The sequence below is a fragment of the Oncorhynchus gorbuscha genome, linkage group LG26 (genome assembly GCF_021184085.1).
Source record: "Oncorhynchus gorbuscha isolate QuinsamMale2020 ecotype Even-year linkage group LG26, OgorEven_v1.0, whole genome shotgun sequence".
Classification (NCBI taxonomy): Eukaryota; Metazoa; Chordata; class Actinopteri; order Salmoniformes; family Salmonidae; genus Oncorhynchus; species Oncorhynchus gorbuscha.
Genome location: NC_060198.1, coordinates 15,979,214 through 16,000,265, shown reverse-complemented (window position 1 = coordinate 16,000,265; position 21,052 = coordinate 15,979,214). Strand labels below are relative to the sequence as shown.

At 41.3% G+C, this 21,052-nt stretch overlaps 1 protein-coding gene across 1 annotated transcript; it reads right to left on the bottom strand.

The window, feature by feature from the left end:
- Positions 1-314: 314 nt before the first annotated feature.
- Positions 315-19,075, bottom strand: LOC124015556 (catalase-like). The gene is made up of 11 exons (XM_046330843.1): positions 18,852-19,075; positions 17,608-17,779; positions 14,807-14,917; positions 10,457-10,587; positions 10,152-10,256; positions 9,735-9,860; positions 7,649-7,840; positions 6,747-7,169; positions 4,607-4,714; positions 1,667-1,744; positions 315-1,329 (listed from the first exon to the last, which is right to left on the bottom strand). Exons 1-11 carry the CDS (start codon positions 18,915-18,917, stop codon positions 1,267-1,269), a joined length of 1,575 nt encoding a protein of 524 aa, XP_046186799.1. The 5' UTR covers positions 18,918-19,075; the 3' UTR covers positions 315-1,266.
- Between the last annotated feature and the right edge of the window lie 1,977 nt (positions 19,076-21,052).

Here is a 21,052-nt window from a genome sequence, read left to right as displayed (position 1 = left end):
CCGTGTCTGTTTGCATATGTAAATCTTCTAATGGAGCTGAATGACTTGTTGAAATGCTGGGCCCTCCAAAGGCCAAACCACCATTCACAGTTTGAACTGCATCATAGATGACAACCCCATAAACATGCTCAATGTATTCAATCCTGGTCCGAGAGACCAACAGGGTGTGCAGGCTTTTACTCCAGCCCAGTAACACACCTCAACCAATGAAGGGTTCGATAAGTAGAATCAGGTGTAGTCCTGGGCTGTAACAAAAGCCTGCATACCCTGGGGTTAAGATCAGCCTGCTTTAAACCAGACACACCAAAACCACACAGCATTACCTTTTGATTTATTACAATCTCATTTTGTGGTTAAAAAAAGTTCACAATTTTACATTCATATAACATATCACTTTTCTTCAGACAGGCGATATGAGTAGAAATGCTACCTAACATAGAAACGTTAACAGCGATAAGGCGCAAAATAGCAATAGAGTCTGGAGGCTTGCGAGAAGAGATAACGACTAAGTTTTCTTCCCAGGAAATAGTGGTGGTTGTTAATTCCCCAGCCCCAACTCAAACGACATATCTTCAGTGATTCATTCTGGTACAGAGCATCTACAGAAAACATTTAGTGAGTTGCACTAATCGATGGCCTGAAACCATATAACCAAGAAATATGATGTAGGCATAAGCACTGAAAAATGTTAAGAGAACTCAGAAGTTTAAGCAGCTGAATATACTATAAAATAATTATGAATCTTATTTGAAAACGTTGGTGGTTTGTTTAATTTTGTTTAAATGCCATATTTCGTGCATATTTTGCATATAGGCTAGCTTACGCATACCTGTTTATTAAGCTAACTATCAGGGCATACATTAGGCCTGGATACACAAACAATAAGTCATTGGGAAAGAGATGAAACACTGTACGGACAATGTTTATGGTATAGTTTTCATTCCAACTTAATAAAGGCATGGCTTTTCAGATAGCGCCAGTGTATTTGACTGATTTGTGGACAGATCTTCTCCCATAGGGCTGCAGTCTGACCATATTCATTTCTGTGTGAACTTAGGAGAAATGGACAGGAAATTACATGTAAGAACGGACTGCAATGCCCGTCTCTCGTCATCTGTGCAGCAAGTAGCCTGAGGAATTACAAAAACAATCATGATAGTTTGCCATTTAATTAGCTATAGTATTTACTGACGGCCTGTAGTAAGATCTTCTATAGCGGATGGTAAGTGCAACAGGTAGAACTGCCCCCAGGTGGAAGTTAAGGCATCACATCTTGGAGGAGGCAGCAACGGCAGAGGCACCGCCACGAGTGTACACTCTCACAGTGTCCTGGTAGAGAGGAGGAGGGAAGGAGACAAAGGGAGAGGAAGACAAAAATAAGTTAGAGCTCAATGCTAAACTTCTATTAATTTCGTTTGACGAGAATTATGGATATAAACAAGTAAAACACAATCTTGTTTATGAGGCGTCCTGAGAGAAACCGTTACATTTAGTATATATTTGTGTTGTAAAGGAATAAGAAAAAGTAAACATGTTCTACATGTATAAAATAAAAAATAAAAAACACGCTTTTCCTATTTTAACTATACTTTGATTGAAATAGGAAAATACCCTTTTAAAAATTACATAAGCTTTAGTGTCCGCTGACAAGAATGAATGGACTTACCTGCGTGGGCTCAGTGTTGTTGAGTAGGGCCTGAACCCCATTTCCATAGTCTGCATGCACAGCCATCAGGTTCTGAATCTGGAAAAATAGGGTGCAAGACCAGGGAGAGATGGTCAGAAGTGTTGATAGCGATGGCAGTAAAATAGATACATTATACAATATTGCATTGCAAAGATGACCTTAGTGGTAGTGAGGAAGATGGCTGGGAAATACAGTGCCTTCAGAAAGTATCACACCCCTAGACTGTTTCCACATTTAGTTGTGTTACAGCCTGATTTTTTTTAAATATTTTTTTTATAATAATCCCACTGGTTTACACACCATACCCCATAATGTCAAAATGGATTGTTTTTCTAGATATTTATACATTAATACAAAATGAAAATCTGAAATGTTTTGAGTCAGTAAGTATTCAACCTGTTTGCTATGGCCAGCCTAAACAAGTTCAGGAGTAAAAGTGTTTAACAAGTCACATGGGCTCACTGTGCAATATTGTTTAACGACTACCTCGTCTCTGTACCCCACACATAAAAGTATCTGTAAGGTCCCTCAGTCGAGCAGTGAATTTCAAACACAGATTCAACCAAAGACCAGGGAGGTTGTTCAATGCCTTGCAAAGGGCACCTAATTGGTAGATTAAAAATAAAATAAAAACAGACATTGAATATCCCTTTGAGCATGGTGAAGTTATTAATGACACTTTGGATGGTGTATCAATACACCCAGTCACTACAAATGTACAGGCATCCTTCCTAATTCAGTTGACAGAAAAGGAGGAAACCGCACAGGGATTTCACCATGAGGCCAATGGTGACTTTATAACAGTTCATTTTCTGCTATCACAGCCATTAAACTCAAAGTATGGCTCAACAACATTGTAGTTACTCCACAATAGAGGCCTGACGATTAATTAGGGCCGATTTCAGGTTTTCATAACAAATTGGTATTTCTGGGCGCCGATTTTTATATACCTTTATTTATGGGGCGGCAGGGTAGCCTAGTGGTTAGAGCGTTGGACTAGTAACCGGAAGGTTGCAAGTTCAAATCCCCGAGCTGATAAGGTACAAATCTGTCGTTCTGCCCCTGAACAGGCAGTTAACCCACTGTTCCTAGGCCATCATTGAAAATAAGAATTTGTTCTTAACTGACTTGCCTAGTAAAATAAAGGTAAAATCAAATCAAACTAGGCAAGTCAGTTAAGAACACATTCTTATTTTCCATGACGGCCTAGGAACGGTGGGTTAACTGCCTTGTTCAGGGGCAGAACGACAGATTTTGACCTTGCAAGATTATGGTCCCCCGAGCTGACAACTTTACAGTTAACTAGTCCAATGCAATAACGACCTACCACTCTCGTTGCACTCCACGACTGCCTGTTACGCAAATGCAGTAATCCAAGGTAAATTGCTAGCTAGCATTAAGCTTATTTTATAAAAACAATCATAATCACTAGTTAACTACACATGGTTGATATTACTAGATATTATCTAGCGTGTCCTGCGTTGCATATAATCGGACTGAGCATACAAGTATCTAAATCTCTGACTGAGCGATGGTAGGCAGAAGCAGGCTCGTAAACATTCATTCAAACAGCACTTTCGTGCATTTTGCCAGCAGCTCTTGGTTGTGCGTCAAGCATTGCGCTGTTTATGATTTAAAGTTTATCAACTCCCGAGATTAGGCTCGTGTAACCAGAGTGAAATGGCTAGCAAGTTAGCGCGCTCTAATTGTCGTTGTGTTGCTGGTTCGAGCCCAGAAAGGAGCGAGGAGAGGGACGGAAGCTATACTGTTACACTGGCAATACTAAAGTGCCTATAAGAACATCCAATAGTCAAAGGTTAATGAAATACAAATGGTAGAGAGGCAAATAGTCCTATAATAACCACAACCTAAAACTTCTTACCTGGGAATATTGAAGACTCATGTTAAAAGGAACCACCAGCTTTCATATGTTCTCATGTTCTGAGCAAGGAACTGAAACGTTAACTCATAGTGCACTTTTACTTTCTTCTCCAAACACTTTGTTTTTGCATTATTTAAACCAAATTGAACATGTTTCATTTTATTTGAGGCTAAATTGATTTTATTGATGTATTATATTAAGTTAAAATAAGTGTTCATTCAGTATTGTTGTAATTGTCATTATTACAAATAAATAAAATAAACCATTTTTCATTTATTTAAAATCTGCGTTGCCTTTTTTGGTCCTCCAATAATCGGTATTGAAAAATCATAAATCGGTCAACCTCTACTCCACAATACTAATCTTACTGACAGAGTGAAACAGAGGTCGAAAGAATACAAATCCTAGAGGAAAACCTGGTTCAGTCTGCTTTCCAGTAGACACTGGGAGATGAATTCACCTTTCAGCAGAACAATAACCTAAAACAAGGCCAAATCTACACTGGGAGTTACACACAGTACCAAGAAGACAGTGAATGTTTCCGGGTGGCTGGATTACAGTTGACATAAATCTGCTTGAAAATCTATGGCAAGACCTGAAAATGGTTGTCTAGCCATGACCAACAACCGATTTGACAGAGCTTAAAGAATTTTGAAAATAATAATTGGCATATATTGCACAGTCCAAGTGTGGAAAGCTCTTAGATATTTTACCCAGAAAGACTCAGCTGTAATTGCTGCCAAAGGTGATTCTAACATGTATTGACTCAGGGGGGGGGGTTGAATACCGAAGTAATCAAGATATAATGGGGTTTATTTTTCATATATATATATATATATATAAAATTTGTTTTTACAAATATACTTTTTTTTCTTCCACAGAACTTGTGTAGACCGTTGACAAAAAAGACAATTAAATCAAATTGTAATCCCACTGTAACAAAATGTGTAAAAAGTCAAGGGGTGTGAATACTTTGATGACAGTGTGGTAGAAGAGAGCCAGATGAAAATGGTGACTTAATCATAATGAGAACTCACCCAGCGTTTCTGGATGAAGACTTGGGCCCCCTTCAGGGCCCCAGCCATGTTCTGACAGAGCCTCTGGCGCTCCTCCTCATTCAGCACCTCAGTGAAGAAGGTACGCACCTGCAATACACACGCACGCAAGGTCAAGCAACTGGTCACACACGTGCATTAATAAACTAGTGAAATATTTATTGATAGTTTATCATTTGTAATCATTTATAAGCATTACAGTTAAGGATTTTTTTAAATGTATAAATTACAAAGCCAAACATTTGAACACAGAAACAAAGTAGTATTGCTTAAAAAAAAAGAATTTAAAAAAAAAGAGAGATTTAGAGTTCTATATAGAGCGTATCATCGTTGTGCTTGGCAGTGCACACAGATCTCTATGTGTATGAATTAACCCTCAGGTCACATCAGTGCAACCCTCTCTACTGGAGAGAAGCCTATCAACCTCTCGCGACCAGGAACCCTGGTTGACCCCGGTGGCCAGGACGAGCCCCTTTTGAAGTGCCAGGATTGACCAGCAGGGCCAGGATATGGCCCCAATCTACACATCCTGGAAGAGCCAGAGCTAGAATGCTCTTTGCTCCAGTATGACGGGTAAAGTCCAGATCCACAAACCTTTTTTGGACTACATTAAGTGGCAAGCCTTTTTCTAAAACACATTGCCTTATGTTGGGGTTAATGAAAAGTATGTTTTTTGTTCCTCTTAGAAATGGTCTTTCTTCCTTGAAGCCGAGATAACATTGCGGATCACTGGCTTGCATCTGACTGATCTAGGGTTGTCCCAGACAAAAAAAACAATTGCCTGTTCTTTCAACCAATCGAATGCTGTATTTTTCCATATTCGGAAAGTATTCAGACCACTTTCCTTTTCCCAAATGTTCTTACATTACAGCCTTTAAAATACAGTACTCCCCCCCCCCCCCCCCATCAATCTACACACAATACCCCATAATGACAAAGTTCATTACATTTATAAAAAATACAGATCTTGGGCCGGTCTATATAAATAAAAAAGGTCCCACAGTTGACAGTGCACGGCACAGAAAAAAAAGGCCATGAGGTCGAAGGAATTGTCTGTAGAGCTCCGAGACAGGATTGTGTCAAGGCACAGAGCTGGGGAAGGGTACCAAAATATTTCTGCAGCATTGAAGATCCAAGAACACAGTGGCCTCCATCATTCTTAAATGGAAAAAGTTTGGAACCATCAAGACTCTTCCTAAAGCTGGCCACCTGGCCAAACTGAGCAATCGGGGGAGAAGAGACTAGGTCAGGGAGGTGACCAAGAACCCGATGGTCACTCTGACAGAGCTCCAGAGTTCCTCTGTGGAGATGGGAGGACCTTCCAGAAGGACAACCATCTCTGCAACACTCCACCAAGCCTTTATGGTAGTGGCCAGACAGAAGCCACATGACAGCCCACTTGGAGTTTGCCAAAAAGGCACCTAAAGACCCTCAGGTCATGAGAAACAAGATTCTCTTCTCTGATGAAACCAATATTGAACTCTTTGGCCTGAATGTACTGGGAGACTAGTCAGGGTCGAGGCAAAGATGAACAGAGAGAGGAGACTTACGGTAGAAAAAGTAACATTCAATTCTCTGGCAAGAGCTCTAGTGGACATTCCTGCAGTCAACAAGCCAATTGCACACTTAAATCAAAACTTGAGACATCTGTGGCATTGTGCAGTTTTGTCACACAACACATTTTAGAGTGGCCTTTTATTGTCCCTTCCACAAGGTACATCTGTATAATGATCATGCTATTTAAAATCAGCTTCTTGATATGCCACACTTGTCGACTGGATGGATTATCTAGGCAAATGAGAAATGATCAGTAACAAGGATGAAAGAAGAACATTTCGGGGATCTTTTATTTCAGCTCATCAAACAGGGGACCAACACTTTACGTGTTGTATTTATTATGTTGTTCAGTGTATTTCCAAAACGTTGGTTTACTTTAATGCAACTAGGGCTGACCCCATTTAGTCGACAGGCTGTTGGTCGACCAAGATTTTATTTTGTCAAGCAGAAGCAAAAATAGATGCACACAAAAAAAAAAAACAAAAAAAAAATGCACACGAGACACCTGTTTGATTCGTGCCAATCTAGGTGAACTAATCCATTGTGCGCTACATAGATACATTACCTGTGTGACATCATCGTCGTCAGCGCTGTTGTAGCGGCCCACATCTGGGGACACCTTAAACCTGGTCTCCACGTGCTGTTGCTGGGTCTCTGGAGCACTGAAGCTGTTGGGGAAGTAGTTGGGAGCGCCAGCCTGGTTGTCGAACATGCACATGGGCCCGTCTCGCTGGTAGTTGGCCACACGGGTTCTGTAGGGGCAGTTGACGGGAAGCTGCAGGTAGTTGGTTCCCAGCCGGTGGCGGTGTGTGTCTGGGTAGGAGAACAGACGCCCCTGCAGCATCTTGTCGGGGCTGGGCTCGATGCCAGGGGGCATATTGCTGGGGTCAAAGGCCAGTTGCTCGATCTCAGCAAAGTAGTTGGCAGGGTTTCTGTTGAGCACCAACCTCCCCACCGGAATGAGGGGGTACTCCTTGTGAGACCACACCTAAGGAAAAAGAGAAGTGTTGCTACTGCTCAGGCCAACCAAGGTGCATAGAAGTGCAAGAGATTTCTAGCCATTCTTAGAGGACAAAGATTTTTTTTTGCATTCATGCATGACCCCTACCCTATATTTTCACCTAATAATTATCCCGAAAAGATTGCAGCTATTCAGTCAGTTTCCCATTGTTCTACCATTCACAAATGCTGTGACACCATAACAGAGCTCAGACCACTTTCAGAGGTTATGTGGAGTAAGTCCCCCCTCTGGTGGAAAAGTCAGAGTACTGCATATGTATGGACAGAATATTTTTGGGGACACCTTGTTTAAATTGCTAACAAAGTACAATACTAAGACATTTCAGGTATTTCTGTCACATTCTTTAAAAAACAACAAAATATTGATCAAATGTTAAGGAATACACCTACTATAAGGGTTAGGGTCCCCACATAATTTAATAAATTACAATGGTATCTCTATGCTACCTTGGTCAGGTCAAAGGGGTTCCACTGGAACTTCTCGGCCTGGTCAAAGGTCATGATCTGGATGTAGAATGACCAGGAAGGGAATTTGCCGTTGGCGATGGAGGTGTAAAGGTCTCGAATGGCATAGTCCGGGTCGGTGGAGGCCAGGCGCTCGGCGTCCTCAGGTTTCATGTTCTTGATACCCTGGTTGGTCTGAGAGGAGAGCAGAGGAAGTATGCTATGGGTTACTATGGACACGTCCCAATTTTTCAAACTAGGTTTACTTCTTCTCACTATTACTCTCCTTCATCCTTCAGTTAATTAAGTATAGTCGACTCCTATATCTATATAAGTTTAGTACATTTCACTAGTCCTGTAGCATCTTTTTTTGAGGACTGCCCCCCCTCTCCCGCGGCCGAGGTGAGTAAAACTTAAACGTGTTAACCCTTGCTAGGCTTAACCCTCCCTAGCCGCGTCCTCAGCGCATGCGCAGACCAGCTGGCTGGAGGGTTTACAGACATTATTAAATCGCTCCATATCCCAGTCTGCTGTCCCCACATGCTTCAATTTGGCCACCATTGCTACTGTACACAAGGCAAAGCAAACTAAATGGCTACCACCCTGTAGCACTCACTTCTGTCAACAAAGTGCTTTGAGAGACTAGTCAAGGATCATATCACCTCCACCTTACCTTCCACCCAAGACTCACTTCAGTTTGCATACCTCCCCAAATGGTCCACAGATGATGCAATCGCTATCATACTGCCCTATCACATCTGGACAAGAGGAATACCTATGTAACAATGCTGTCCATTGACTGTTAATTGTACCCTCAACACCATAGTACCCTCAAAGCTCATCATTAAGCTAGAGTCCCTGGGTCTCAACCCCGCCCTGTGCAACTGGGTCAGGGACTTTGACGGGCCGCCCCCAGGTGCTGAAGGTAGGAAACATTTCTACTTCGCTGACACTCAACACTGGGGCCCCCCAACAAGTGTGCGTGCTCAGCCCCCTCCTGTACTCACTGTTCACCCATTACTGCGTGGCCATGCACACCTCCAACTCAATCATCAAATTTGCAGACAACACAACAGTAGCGGGCTTGATTACTAACAACGACGAGACAGCCTACAGGGAGGAGGCGAGGGCAGAAAAACAACCTCTCACTCAACGGCAACAAAACAAAGGAGATGATTGTGGACTTCAGGAAACAGCAGAGGGAGCACCCCGTATCCACATGGAAGGGACAGTAGTGGAGAAGGTGGAAAGTTAAGTCCCTCGGCGTACACATCACAGACAAACTGAAATGGTCCACCCACAGGCAGCATAGAGAAGTCTCAACATTGCCTCTTCAACCTCAGGAGGCTGAAGAAATTTGGCTTGTCACCTAAAATCCTGACAAACTTTTACAGGTGCACAATCGAGAGCATCCTGTCGGGCTGTATCACCGCCTAGTACGGCAACTGCACCGCCCTCAACCGCAAGGCTTTCCAGAGGGTGGTGTGGTCTGCACAACTCCTCACCGGAGGAAAACTACCTGCCCTCCAAGACACCGATGTCACAGGAAGGCCAAAAAGATCATCAAGGACAACAACCACCCGAGCCACTGACTGTTCACCCGGCTACCATCCAGAAGGCGAGGTCAGTACAGGTGCATCAAAGCTGGGACTGAGAGACTGAAAAACAGCTTCCATCTCAAGGCCATCCGATTGCTAAACCAAAATCACTAACTCAGAGGCTGCTGCCTACATAGAGACTCATATCACTGCCCATTTTAATAAATGGATCACTAGTCACTTTAAACAATGGCACTTTAATAAATGTTAAGATATCTTACATTATTCATATGTATATACACACTGTACCGTATACCATCTATTGCACCATGCCCATGCCACTCGGCCATGTCTCATCCATATATGTACATACTCTTATTCATTCCTTTACACTTGTGTGTAGTTGTTGTGAAATTGTTAGATTACTTGTTAGATATTACGGCACTGTCGGAAGCAGAAGCACAAGAATTTCGCTACCCTCGCATTAACATCTGCTAACCATGTGTATTTGACCAATAAAATGTGATTATATTTTTTTGTTATGCTCTAACCTTGTAGTGGAACTTGCAGTAGACAGGCTGACTGTCGGCGTTCACCAGCTTGAAGGTGTGGGATCCGTAGCCGTTCATGTGGCGGAAGCCGTCGGGCAGACCACGGTCACTGAACAGGAAGGACACCTTCACAGAGATTAAGACAAAATTATGAACAACGGCACATATTCAGTCATAAGCAATTTAGCCATTGTGATAAGTAAATAAGACTAGAATAATTATATAATAATCTATTTAAATTAATGCAGCAACCACCATTTCTAGATATACTGGCACGGCTTTTAAGTTGTTAATGACATGTTCTTACTAGAATTTGGCTGAGCGTGGGGTGAGATCAGAAAATACAATGCATTTTCTGATTCTAACCATCGTGCGTGTACAGGTTTGGTGGCGAGTAGAGAGGAGCAGATGCAGTACCTGATGCATACACTCAGGCCGCAGGCTCCAGAAGTCCCACACCATGTCTGGGTCCTTCAGGTGAGTCTGGGGGTTGCGCTTCTGAGAGTGGATGAAGGATGGGAACTGCACAAACAAAGGGAAATTACAGAGAGATGTGGTAATGGTATTTAATATCATACGGGGAGATGGACTAATGTACTAGCCTGGTTGCCAGTCTGTTCAGCTAACATTCCACTCCTTGTACTCCATGTCATGTGGTGTCAAAGACTGAATCTAAGCAAGGCACACCCAGACGCAATCTTGACTCACACGTCTGAACTCACCAGCATTGCATCCCTGATAAAGAATATGGGGGTGTTGTTGCCAGTAAGGTCCCAGTTGCCCTCGTCAGTGTAGAACTTGACTGCAAAGCCACGTGGGTCTCTCACTGTGTCCGCTGAGCCCGATTCCCCAGCTACATGAGTTCGAGACAAAAATAGGTTGATAAGAAACACACATGGACAACCAGTTTAAACACAATACACTATTTGCAGACTAAAAATATGACATTGTATTTTCTGGTATTTATTCAATGATGTGGGGTCTGAAATGATCGACTCCCTTGATAAACACAAGCAAAAATGACTGTATACTAGGGATGCACCGATATGACATCTTTGGCCGATACGCGATATTTTCCTTGCAAAAAAAAACCCCCGATACCGATCTCTGATATTGACCTTTTTAACGGCCTTTTAAGCATTCTAGTACAGTTAAATAGTACACACACCCCATCTTAGTGCAAGAGGCATCACTACAGTCTCTGGTTCGAATCCAGGCTGTATCACATACGGCCGTGATTGGGAGTCCCATAGGGCGGGGTAGGCCGCCATTGTAAATAGGAATTTGTTCTTAATTAACTTGTCTTGTTAAATAAAGGTTACACACACAAAACAATTGTTATTTTGTTGGCATTTACATATGTCCACATTACCAGTAAAACATAAATCAAAACTTATTTCACTTACTTGCTGTGCTGTTTCATTGTTCATTTGTTCAGTCATTTCATTCTCAACCAGGATTTCATCACGCGTGTCAAGCAATGAAGCTTTTCAGCTTAGTCTTTCTGTGGTAGAGGTCGACCGATTATGATTTTTGAACGGCGATATGATTATTGGGGGACCAAAAAAAGCCAATACTGATTAATCGGACGATTTTTAAAATTTGTAATAATGACAATTACAACAATACTGAATGAACACTTATTTTAACTTAATATAATACATCAATAAAATCACTTTAGCCTCAAATAAAATTAAACATGTTCAATTTGGTTTAAATAATGCAAAAACAAAGTGATGGAGAAGTAAAAGTGCAATATGTGCCATGTAAGAAAGCTAACGTTTAAGTTCCTTGCTCAGAACATGAGAACATATGAAAGCTGGTGGTTCCTTTTAACATGAGTCTTCAATATTCCCAGGTAAAAAGTTTTAGGTTAAAGTTACTATAGGAATTATAGGACCATTTCTCTCAGCCCACTAACTAGCTAGCCATTTCACATCGGTTACGCCAGCCTAATCTCGGGAGTTGATAGGCTTGAAGTCATAAACAGGGCAATGCTTGAAGCATTGCGAAGAGCTGCTGGCAAAATGCACAAAAAGTTATGTTTGAATGAATGCTTATGAGCCTGCTGGTGCCTACCATCGCTCAGTCAGACTGCTCTATCAAATCATAGACTTAATTATAACATAACACAGAAATACGAGCCGTAGGTCATTAATATGGTTGAATCTGGAAACTATCATCTCGAAAACAAAACATTTATTCTTTCAGTGAAATACGGAACCGTTCTGTATTTTATCTAATGGGTGGCATCCATAAATCTAAATATTCCTGTTACATTGCACAACTTTCAATGTTATGTCATAATTATGTAAAATTCTGGCAAATTAGTTCGCAACGAGCCAGGAGGCCCAAACTGCTGCATATACCCTGACTCTGTTGCAAGAGAAGTGACAATTTCCCTAGTTAAGAAATTCATGTTAGCAGGCAAAATTAACTAAATATGCAGGTTTAAAAATATATACTTGTGTATTGATTTTCAGAAAGGTATCGATGTTTATGGTTAGGTACACGTTGGAGCAACGACAGTCCTTTTTCGTGAATGCGCACCGCATCGATTATATGCAACGCAGGACACGCTAGATAAACTAGTAATAGCAACCATGTGTAGTTAACTAGTGATGATTGTTTTTTTATAAAGTATAATGCTAGCTAGCAACCTACCTTGGCTTCTTACTGCATTCGCGTAACAGACAGGCTCCTCGTGGAGTGCAATGTAAGGCAGGTGGTTAGAGCGTTGGACTAGTTAACCATAAGTTTGCAAGATTGAATCCGAGCTGACAAAGTAAAAATCTGTCGTTCGACCAAGGCAGTCAACCCACCGTTCCGAGGCAGTCATTGAAAATAAGAATGGTGTTCTTAACGGACTTGCCTACTTAAATAAAGTGTCCAAAAACACTGATTTCCGATTGGTATGAAAACTTGAAATAGGCCCTAATTAAAATCAGCCATTTCGATTAAACGTCGACCACTAACTAGTCTGTGGCCTCTTCCTCGGTGTGTACTGTCACGGTGTCCGTTTCCATCTGTGTATGTAACACTTCACGTAAACCCTGTTTCTTGCCTGCGTCGAAGTAGCGGTCCTTGTACATAGCATTGAGCATGGTGGCGACACAGTAGAGGCTCAGAGAATGCCACCAAATCGCTTGTTCACAGCCGAGTACTTTCGTACGTGTTAACCCCGCGGTCTGTCGGCAGTTTTGTTGAGCAGTAGTTTCAATGCCGTGACAGGTTATCGCGTCTGCTGCAGACGCAGTTGAGCTTTTTTCTCACGTCAGTTTTTCGAATGGAGCTAGGCGTGTTCATGTTTCTAAGTTTCAAACATGTTCTCAAATGCCAATGAAATGGCAGCAGCGGTATGAGAACCAGCACATTCTTGAGCACGCAATATGGCTTTCCTCAGTATGAAATCCTCGTTGACCCACTGTGCTGTCAGACTCATGATGTTCATGGGGCTGACATTGCTTGCACAAATGTTAGTTGTGAAGCTAATAGCAGTGACTCTCACGGAGGAAAGTTTCAACAACATTGTAACTCCGGTAGGGCAACATCTGAAAAATAGTGCGTTACAGGAAGGCCATAAAGATCATCAAGGACAACAACCACCCGAGCCACTGCCTCTTCATCCCGCTATCATCCAGAAGGCGAGGTCAATACAGGTGCATCAACGCTGGGACCGAGAGACTGAAAAACAGCTTCTATCTCAAGGCCATCAGACTGTTAAACAGCCACCACTAACATTGAGTGGCTGCTGCCAACACACTGACTCAACTCCAGCCACTTTAATAATGGGAATTGATGGGAAATTATGTAAAATATATCACTAGCCACTTTAAACAATGCTACCTAATATAATGTTACATACCCTACATTATTCATCTCATATGCATACGTATATACTGTACTCTATATCATCTACTGCATCCTTATGTAATACATGTATCACTACCCACTTTAACTATGCCACTTTGTTTACATACTCATCTCATATGTATATACTGTACTCGATACCATCTACTGTATCTTGCCTATGCTGCTCTGTACCATCACTCATTCATATATCTTTATGTACATATTCTTTAACCCCTTCTACTGTCTTATACACAGTGTTTTTTAAATTGTTAGTTAGACTACTTGTTGGTTATTACTGCATTGTCGGAACTAGAAGCACAAGCATTTCGTTAAACTCGCATTAACATCTGCTAACCATGTGTATGTGACAAATCAAATTTGATTTGATTACCAGGGCTCGACCAGTCGGCAAAAGCCAACATCCACGACAGAGCATGGTTGATTTTCAAGGGCAATGAATTCCATTATCTTGGCATTAATGGGTTTTGCCTTTGAGTTATCACTGCAATGTTCTTACTCTTTCAAATGACTGCTCGACTTGAGCTTGTTGGAAGTGTGGGCTTTCTGCTTTTGTTCTGTGTAGCGCTATATTTTTCGTGGCGTCATTACGTCACCTACTTACATTATACATTCTTGTACTGGGTAAAATTCATGATAACGTTGACCTTAACAAGAGCCCCAGGACCAGTGGAAGCAAAATAGCCCCATAACATCAAAGATCAATATGGCATAAACAAATTTAGACATCCATTTATTAATTTCTATACATTTTTTTACAATGGTGGGGAAGTGCCAAGATGGAGGCGCGTTGGCTTCAGAAAGCACCCCTCTGTCCGCCATCTAGTGTATATATTGCATTTTATACTTACAGGAGCAATAAGGGTACGTCAACAGCTTTTTCACCTAAACGGCTCGGAATTTGAAACGGCGACCTTTTGGTTATTGGTCCAACGCGCTTAACCACTAGGCTACCTGACTGTCCAGAATTCTTCAGATATTGGCAAACACTGCTCTTGCAGACAAGCGTGCTCGTAGTCATTTCCTGTACAGTGGCGGTAGTCAAATTGGTAGCTAGCAAATCCAAGTGTTTCTTTTTGCATGTCCTTAAGGAAACAAAAGTACGTTTGTAGCAGTTTTATAGAAAATCCGGAGAGAGCGGCCTCAAAATACCAGGGGAAAAAAAATGTTAAAAGAAAATGTAATATAGGCTAATGTCTTACCCACGGTGGAGAAGCGAATGGCCACAGGTGTGGTCTTGCCCACATGCTCAAACACCTTGGCCTTGCAGTAGCGAGAGATGTCATGTGTCACCTCAAAGTACCCAAAAGCTCCTGTGTAGGAAGAGGCAAAAAAAAGGGTCAGTTAATGAGTATACAGTACCAGTAAAAAGTTTGGACACACCTACTCATTCAAGGGTTTTTCTTTATTTTTACATTGTAGAAGAACAGTTAAGACATCAAAACTGTTAAATAACACATATGGATTCATGTAGTAACCCAAGTTTTATATTTGAGATTCTTCAAAGTAGCCACCCTTTGCCTTGATGACATCTTTGCAAACTCTTGACACTCTCTCAACCAGCTTCATGAGGTATGCATTTTTTTCCAGCTTCACCTGGAATGCATTTTAATTAAACAGGTGTGCCTTAAAAGTTAATTTGTGGAATTTATTTCCTTCTTAATGTGTTTGAGACAATCATTTGTGTGGTGACATGGTACGGGTGGTACACAGAAGATATCCCTATTTGGTAAAATACCAAGTCCATATTATGACAAGAACAGCTCAAATAAGTGTTAAGTTCTAAATGGGCCTAGTAAAACTCATGTACGATTAGTAAAGCTTAAACCAAGTCTATTCACCCATTGGGTCATACAACTGCATAAGAAAAAGGCATGGTTCCGCCAGTGGTAGTATGTATATAACCCAATTTGAGGTGGATTCTCCTCCTCTAAACATTACATATTTGTTGCTAGGCCGGAAATTAAGTGACACGGGCAATAAACTGTTCCTTCTCCCTTAACGTGACCTAACCTCAGCACCCCTTCCTCACTAATCCACATCTCGCCACCCTTATCCAGTGCCTGCCAACATGTGATCAGCTTTCCTTCACTCAGTATATTCCAAGTTTAATTGCCTCCACCATATACATTCATCCTACAGATAACCATTAACTTCTGGTGTAGACCTTAGACTATAGCACTCAATAGGTTACCTGATAATTAACACTATTCTAAGTTTGAGTCAGAACCCAGAATCCATCATAAGCAAAGAAAAACGACAGTCCAATATTACTTGAAGACAAAGTTCAGTCAATCCGGAAAATTAAAAAAACTTTGAAAGTTTCAACGGTCTTGTCTATTTAAATAAATAAACATGTTGCAAAAAAAAAAAGTTTAAATAAATAAAACAAATAAAACAGCAAAAGCCATCAAGCGCTATGATGAAACTGGCTCTCATGAGGACCGCCACAGGAAAGGAAGACCCAGAGTTACCTCTGCTGCAGAGGATAAGTTCATTAGAGTTACCAGCCTCAGAAACTGAAGCCCAAATAAATGCTTCAGAGTTCAAGTAACAGACCCGTCAACATCAACTGTTCAGAGGAGACTGCGTGAATCAGGCCTTCATGGTCAAATTTCTGCAAAGAAACCACTACTAAAAGGACACCAATAATAAGAGGAGGCTTGCTTGGGCCAAGAAACACAAGCAATGGACATTAAACCGGTAGAAATCTGTCCTTTGGTCTGATGAGTCCAAATATGAGACTTTTGGTTCGACCCGCTGTGTCTTTGTGAGACGCAGAGTAGATGAACGAATGATGTCTGCATGTGTGGTTCCCACCGTGAAGCACGGAGGAGGTGGTGAGATGGTGCTTTGCTGGTGACACTGTCAGTGATTTATTTAGAATTCAAGGCACACTTAACCAGCATGGCTATCACAACTTTCTGTAGCAATACGCCATCCCATCTGGTTTGAGCTTAGTGGGACTACCATTTGTTTTTGAACAGAACAATGACCCATCACACCTCTAGGCTGTGTATGGGCTATTTGACCAAAAAGGAGAGTGCTTGAGTGCTGCATCAGATGACCTGGCCTCCACAGTCACCCAACCTCAACCTAATTGAGATGGTTTGGGATGAGTTGAAGGAGTGGAGTGAAGGAAAAGCAGCCAACAAGTGCTCAGCATATGTGGGAACTCAAAAGAATGTTGGAAAGCATTCCAGGTGAAGCTGGTTGAGAGAATACCAAGAGTGTGCAAATCTGTCAAGGCAAAGGGTAGTTACTTTGAGGAATACATTTTGATTTGTTTAACACTTGGTTATTTCATAGTTGTGATGTCTTCACTGTTATTCTACAATGTGTAAAATAGTACAACTAAAGAAAAACCCTTGAATAAGTAGGTGTGTCCAAACTCTTGACTGGTACTGTACATCTAGCTAGTTAGTAAACACCAACTTATAATGCCATACACATGGTCCACTATACAGAAGGGTAAAGTGCACCAACACAGAACATCACATGATCAAGTATGGTCCTATAATATTCTGCCCTGAGTAGACTAACGAGTTAGAGTTGGTATTTTGGCCTAGAGCCAGAAGTAGGCCAACGCTTTAATATGTTTATTTAAAATGTGATCGGCATGTCTAGGGAAGTATTTCCCTATACCATTACTTTGTGAGGGTCCACTTTTAAGAATAAACCTAGTAGCGTCTGACTCTCTCCAGCCTGTCTTCAAAATGTTTGACAAATACAGTGAGCTCCAAAATAATTCAGACAGTGACCATTTTTTGTTGTTGCTTTGGCTCTGCACTATAGCACTTTAGATTTGAAATGATACAATAACTATCAGCTTTAATTTGAGAGTATTTTCATCCATATCGGGTTTAGAAATGACAGCACATGGTGGGTCCCCCCCACATACAATGATTACGTCAAGCTTGTGACTTTACAAACTTGTTGGATGTAATGCTTTTGGAGCTCACTGCTAATCAGTGTCTGTTAAAATGTATTGGTGGACACCCACCGCCTCCCTTGGCATGTACCACCCTCTCTGGGATGCGCTCACGGTCGAAGTGGGCCATCTCGTCTATGAACGGGGTGTCCTGCACTAGGAGGGGCCCCCGGGGACCCGCTGTTATTATATTCAGCTTGTCCCCTATCGGGTGACCAGCCCCAGTGGTCAGGTTGTCTGGCCTCTGAAGGGGAAGCAATGACATAGACATCATACATAAGACATTGCACTACACACTTTATTTACACAGTCATTAGGCCTACTTTCTCTATTTTCCTTTGGCAACAGAGTAGGTCCTTTCCCTGATTCCACATCAGCTACACTTACACTCTTAATGTACTTGTTTTCAGGAGACGTAACTACACACACACACACACACTATAAGACTAGTAATGTACTTACTATACTTTGTGCACCTGACACTTAATAGCCTGGGCAAAGGACGCAATGGTCCCATTAGGTATGTGTGAAATAGGCCTTGTTTACTGTTAATCTTGCATAATGTTGATCCATTAAATATGCCCTTCCTGCGCACTAATGATTAGATAACCATGATTTGACATGGCTAAAGTCCAAGCTAAACTATAGGCAAGACAATGGTCTAGCTACATTTCTTATCCCAACACATCAAGGTCCATAATCATCCAGTTATTGCAAAGTGTCGCTGATTATTCTATTCTCATCTTGCAAATGTTTTCACGTTAAACCAGCAAATTAAAACACAAGCAGTCAACTTCTTCTTGACATTTCATTTAGGTAGGTAGTTGACGTTAGTTAGCTAATCGAAACAAATAGCTACTCTGCAGTTATGTTACCTCAACATATTACAAGAGTACGGGAGTAAACCCTAGATAACATTGGGATTATTTTGGAATTGTATTCTACAAATGTCAAGAAAGCTCGAACTGCAGGGGTTTGTTAGAAATGGGCAGGGTTTGACTTTGTGATTGTGGGTATAGCAGCTACTAACGACCAGCTGCTAGTCCAAGCTAGCTAGTAGTAATAGGCTAACGTTAGTTGTAGGCAGCAGCCAGCCAACAATTCTTGCACGATCAAAAAAAGACAATTCAAATACAAAATATGCATTCTTTGGTTGTGGAATCGAACAGTATAATGGTTCAATAAATGTGTAGCTAACTACCTAACATTAGCATTATAGCTAAGTAGTCCAGGAGGCTGAAATCGACCCTGGATGATCTCTCACTCATTTCTAAACAGATCTGCACAACACAAACTAAGAATAAAAATGGACAAACCTTAACGCTGTGGCCCTCTTTCCATAGCTTCATTTGATCGTTTGCTTTCCCTCTATCCTCGTCCATCTTAAATGAAAAAGTTTAAACCACAACTGCTTGGAGGGGAATGATATTTCGGAGTGCTATTTAACCCCGGTACGATTAAAGTCCTACTGCTTTCTCCCCGACTCCTATTGGCTGCTGGATCACCATCTGAGCTACTTTCGGGGCAGATAAAAAGTACCCCCGGCTGCGGACCGCAGAACAGGGCGGGGTTAAACATGTAGCCCGAACCAAGACCCAAAGGTGGGCGGGTTATTTCTACGGGTTTCTACGGGTAGTCAGTTATTGGTTCACGTCTTGTCGAACTACAAACTTGCGATCCAACTCTCACGCGAGGCAACAGACTAAACAACGTATTTAAACATGTGACATATTTACATTGCTAGTTGGCTAGCTTGGTAGAGATGAACTGTTATATTTACCAGATACTGCTGACCCCATAACTAACTGTATCACAATTGCAGTTACAATGTAGCTGCTGTGTGCTTGTGTGTAGTCATCATGTTGTGCTGCCACGGAAACGTATGCACACAGACGGAGAGATGGCTTTATTCCCTTTTATTAATAGTGTGTAGTCAGTCATGATGTTGTGTTGTCACGGGCACATATGTGCACAGAAGCAGGTAGTTTGATTTCCTTTAATGAATAGAAAATACAAAAATGACAGTATTATTGCTTGGTGATATTTGTTTAATTGAGCAAACAAAGCTATTTAGCCATTTCAATTGGGAGCGTAGGTCGTGATAGGCAGAAAGGGTTGACTGGATGGATATAGGTGGCTTCAAGGTAAGAATCATGGACCTTTTTTATTTTAACTCAATATTCACATCAAAGAACATCAAATAGTCAGGAGGGAGAGTTGAATGTATTAATATCTTTATTCTGTGGAAAGTGGTAAGCATAGAAGTAGACTGTTATTGTAAGAATCCACTGTTCCATACACTCTTAGAAGAAAAGGTTCCAAAGGGATTCTTCGGCTGTCCCCATAGCGGAAGTATTTTTGGTTCCAGGTAGATCCCTCTGTGGAAAGGGTTTTACATGGAACCCAAATTCACTGTATGTTGTTTTTTTCCAACAATTGTTTACCGACAGATTATTTCACTTATTATTTCACTGTATCACCATTCCAGAGGGTCAGAAGTTTACATACACTAAGTTGACTGTGCCTTTAAAAAATCTTGGAAAATTCCATAAAATTATGTCATGGCTATAGAAGCTTCTGATAGGCAAATTGACATCATTTGAGTCAATTGGAGGTATGCCTGTGGATGTATTTCAAGGCCTACCTTCAAACTCAGTGCCTCTTTGCTTGACATCATAGGAAAATGAAAAGAAGTCAGACAAAAATTGTAGACCTCCACAAGTCTGGGTCATCCTTGGGAGCAATTTACAAATGCCTGAAGGTACCACGTTCATCTGTACAACAATAGTATGCAGGTATAAACACCATGGGACCATGCAGCCGTCAAACCACTCAGGAATGAGACGCGTTCTGTCTCCTAAAGATTAACGTACTTTGTTGCAAAAAGTGCAAATCAATCCCAGAACAACAGCAAAGGACCTTGTGAGGATGCTGGAGGAAACAGGTGCAAAAGGTATCTATATCTACAGTAAAACGAGTCCTATATTGATAAATCAAATCAAATTGATTTGTCACATACACATGGTTAGCAGATGCTAATGCGAGTGTAGAGAAATGCTTGTGCTTCTAGTTCCGACAATGCCGTAATAACCAACGAGTAATCTAACCTAACAATTCCAGAACTACTACCTTATACACACAAGTGTAAAGGGATAAGAATATGTACATAAAGATATATATGAATGAGTGATGGTCCAGAACGGCATAGGCAACATGCAGTAGATGCTATCGAGTACAGTATATACATATGAGATGAGTAATGTAGGGTATGTAAACAAAGTGACATAGTTTAAAGTGGCTAGTGATACATGTATTACATAAAGATGCAGTAGATGATAGAGTACAGTATATACATATACATATGAGATGAATCATGTAGGGTTTGTAAACATTATATTAAGTAGCATTGTTTAAAGTGGCTAGTGATATATTTTCCATCAATTCCCATTATTAAAATGGCTGGAATTGATTCAGTGTGTTGGCAGCAGCCACTCAATGTTAGTGGTGGCTGTTTAAC

Coding starts and splice junctions, on each gene's coding strand:
- LOC124015556 (XM_046330843.1), bottom strand. CDS start 18,917: ATGGACGAGGATAGAGGGAAAGCAAACGATCAAATGAAGCTATGGAAA. Junction 17,780..18,851: donor AAGAGGGCCACAGCGTTAAG/GTTTGTCCATTT, acceptor CTTCCCCTTCAG/AGGCCAGACAACCTGACCAC. Junction 1,745..4,606: donor TCTTCATCCAGAAACGCTGG/GTGAGTTCTCAT, acceptor CTATTTTTCCAG/ATTCAGAACCTGATGGCTGT.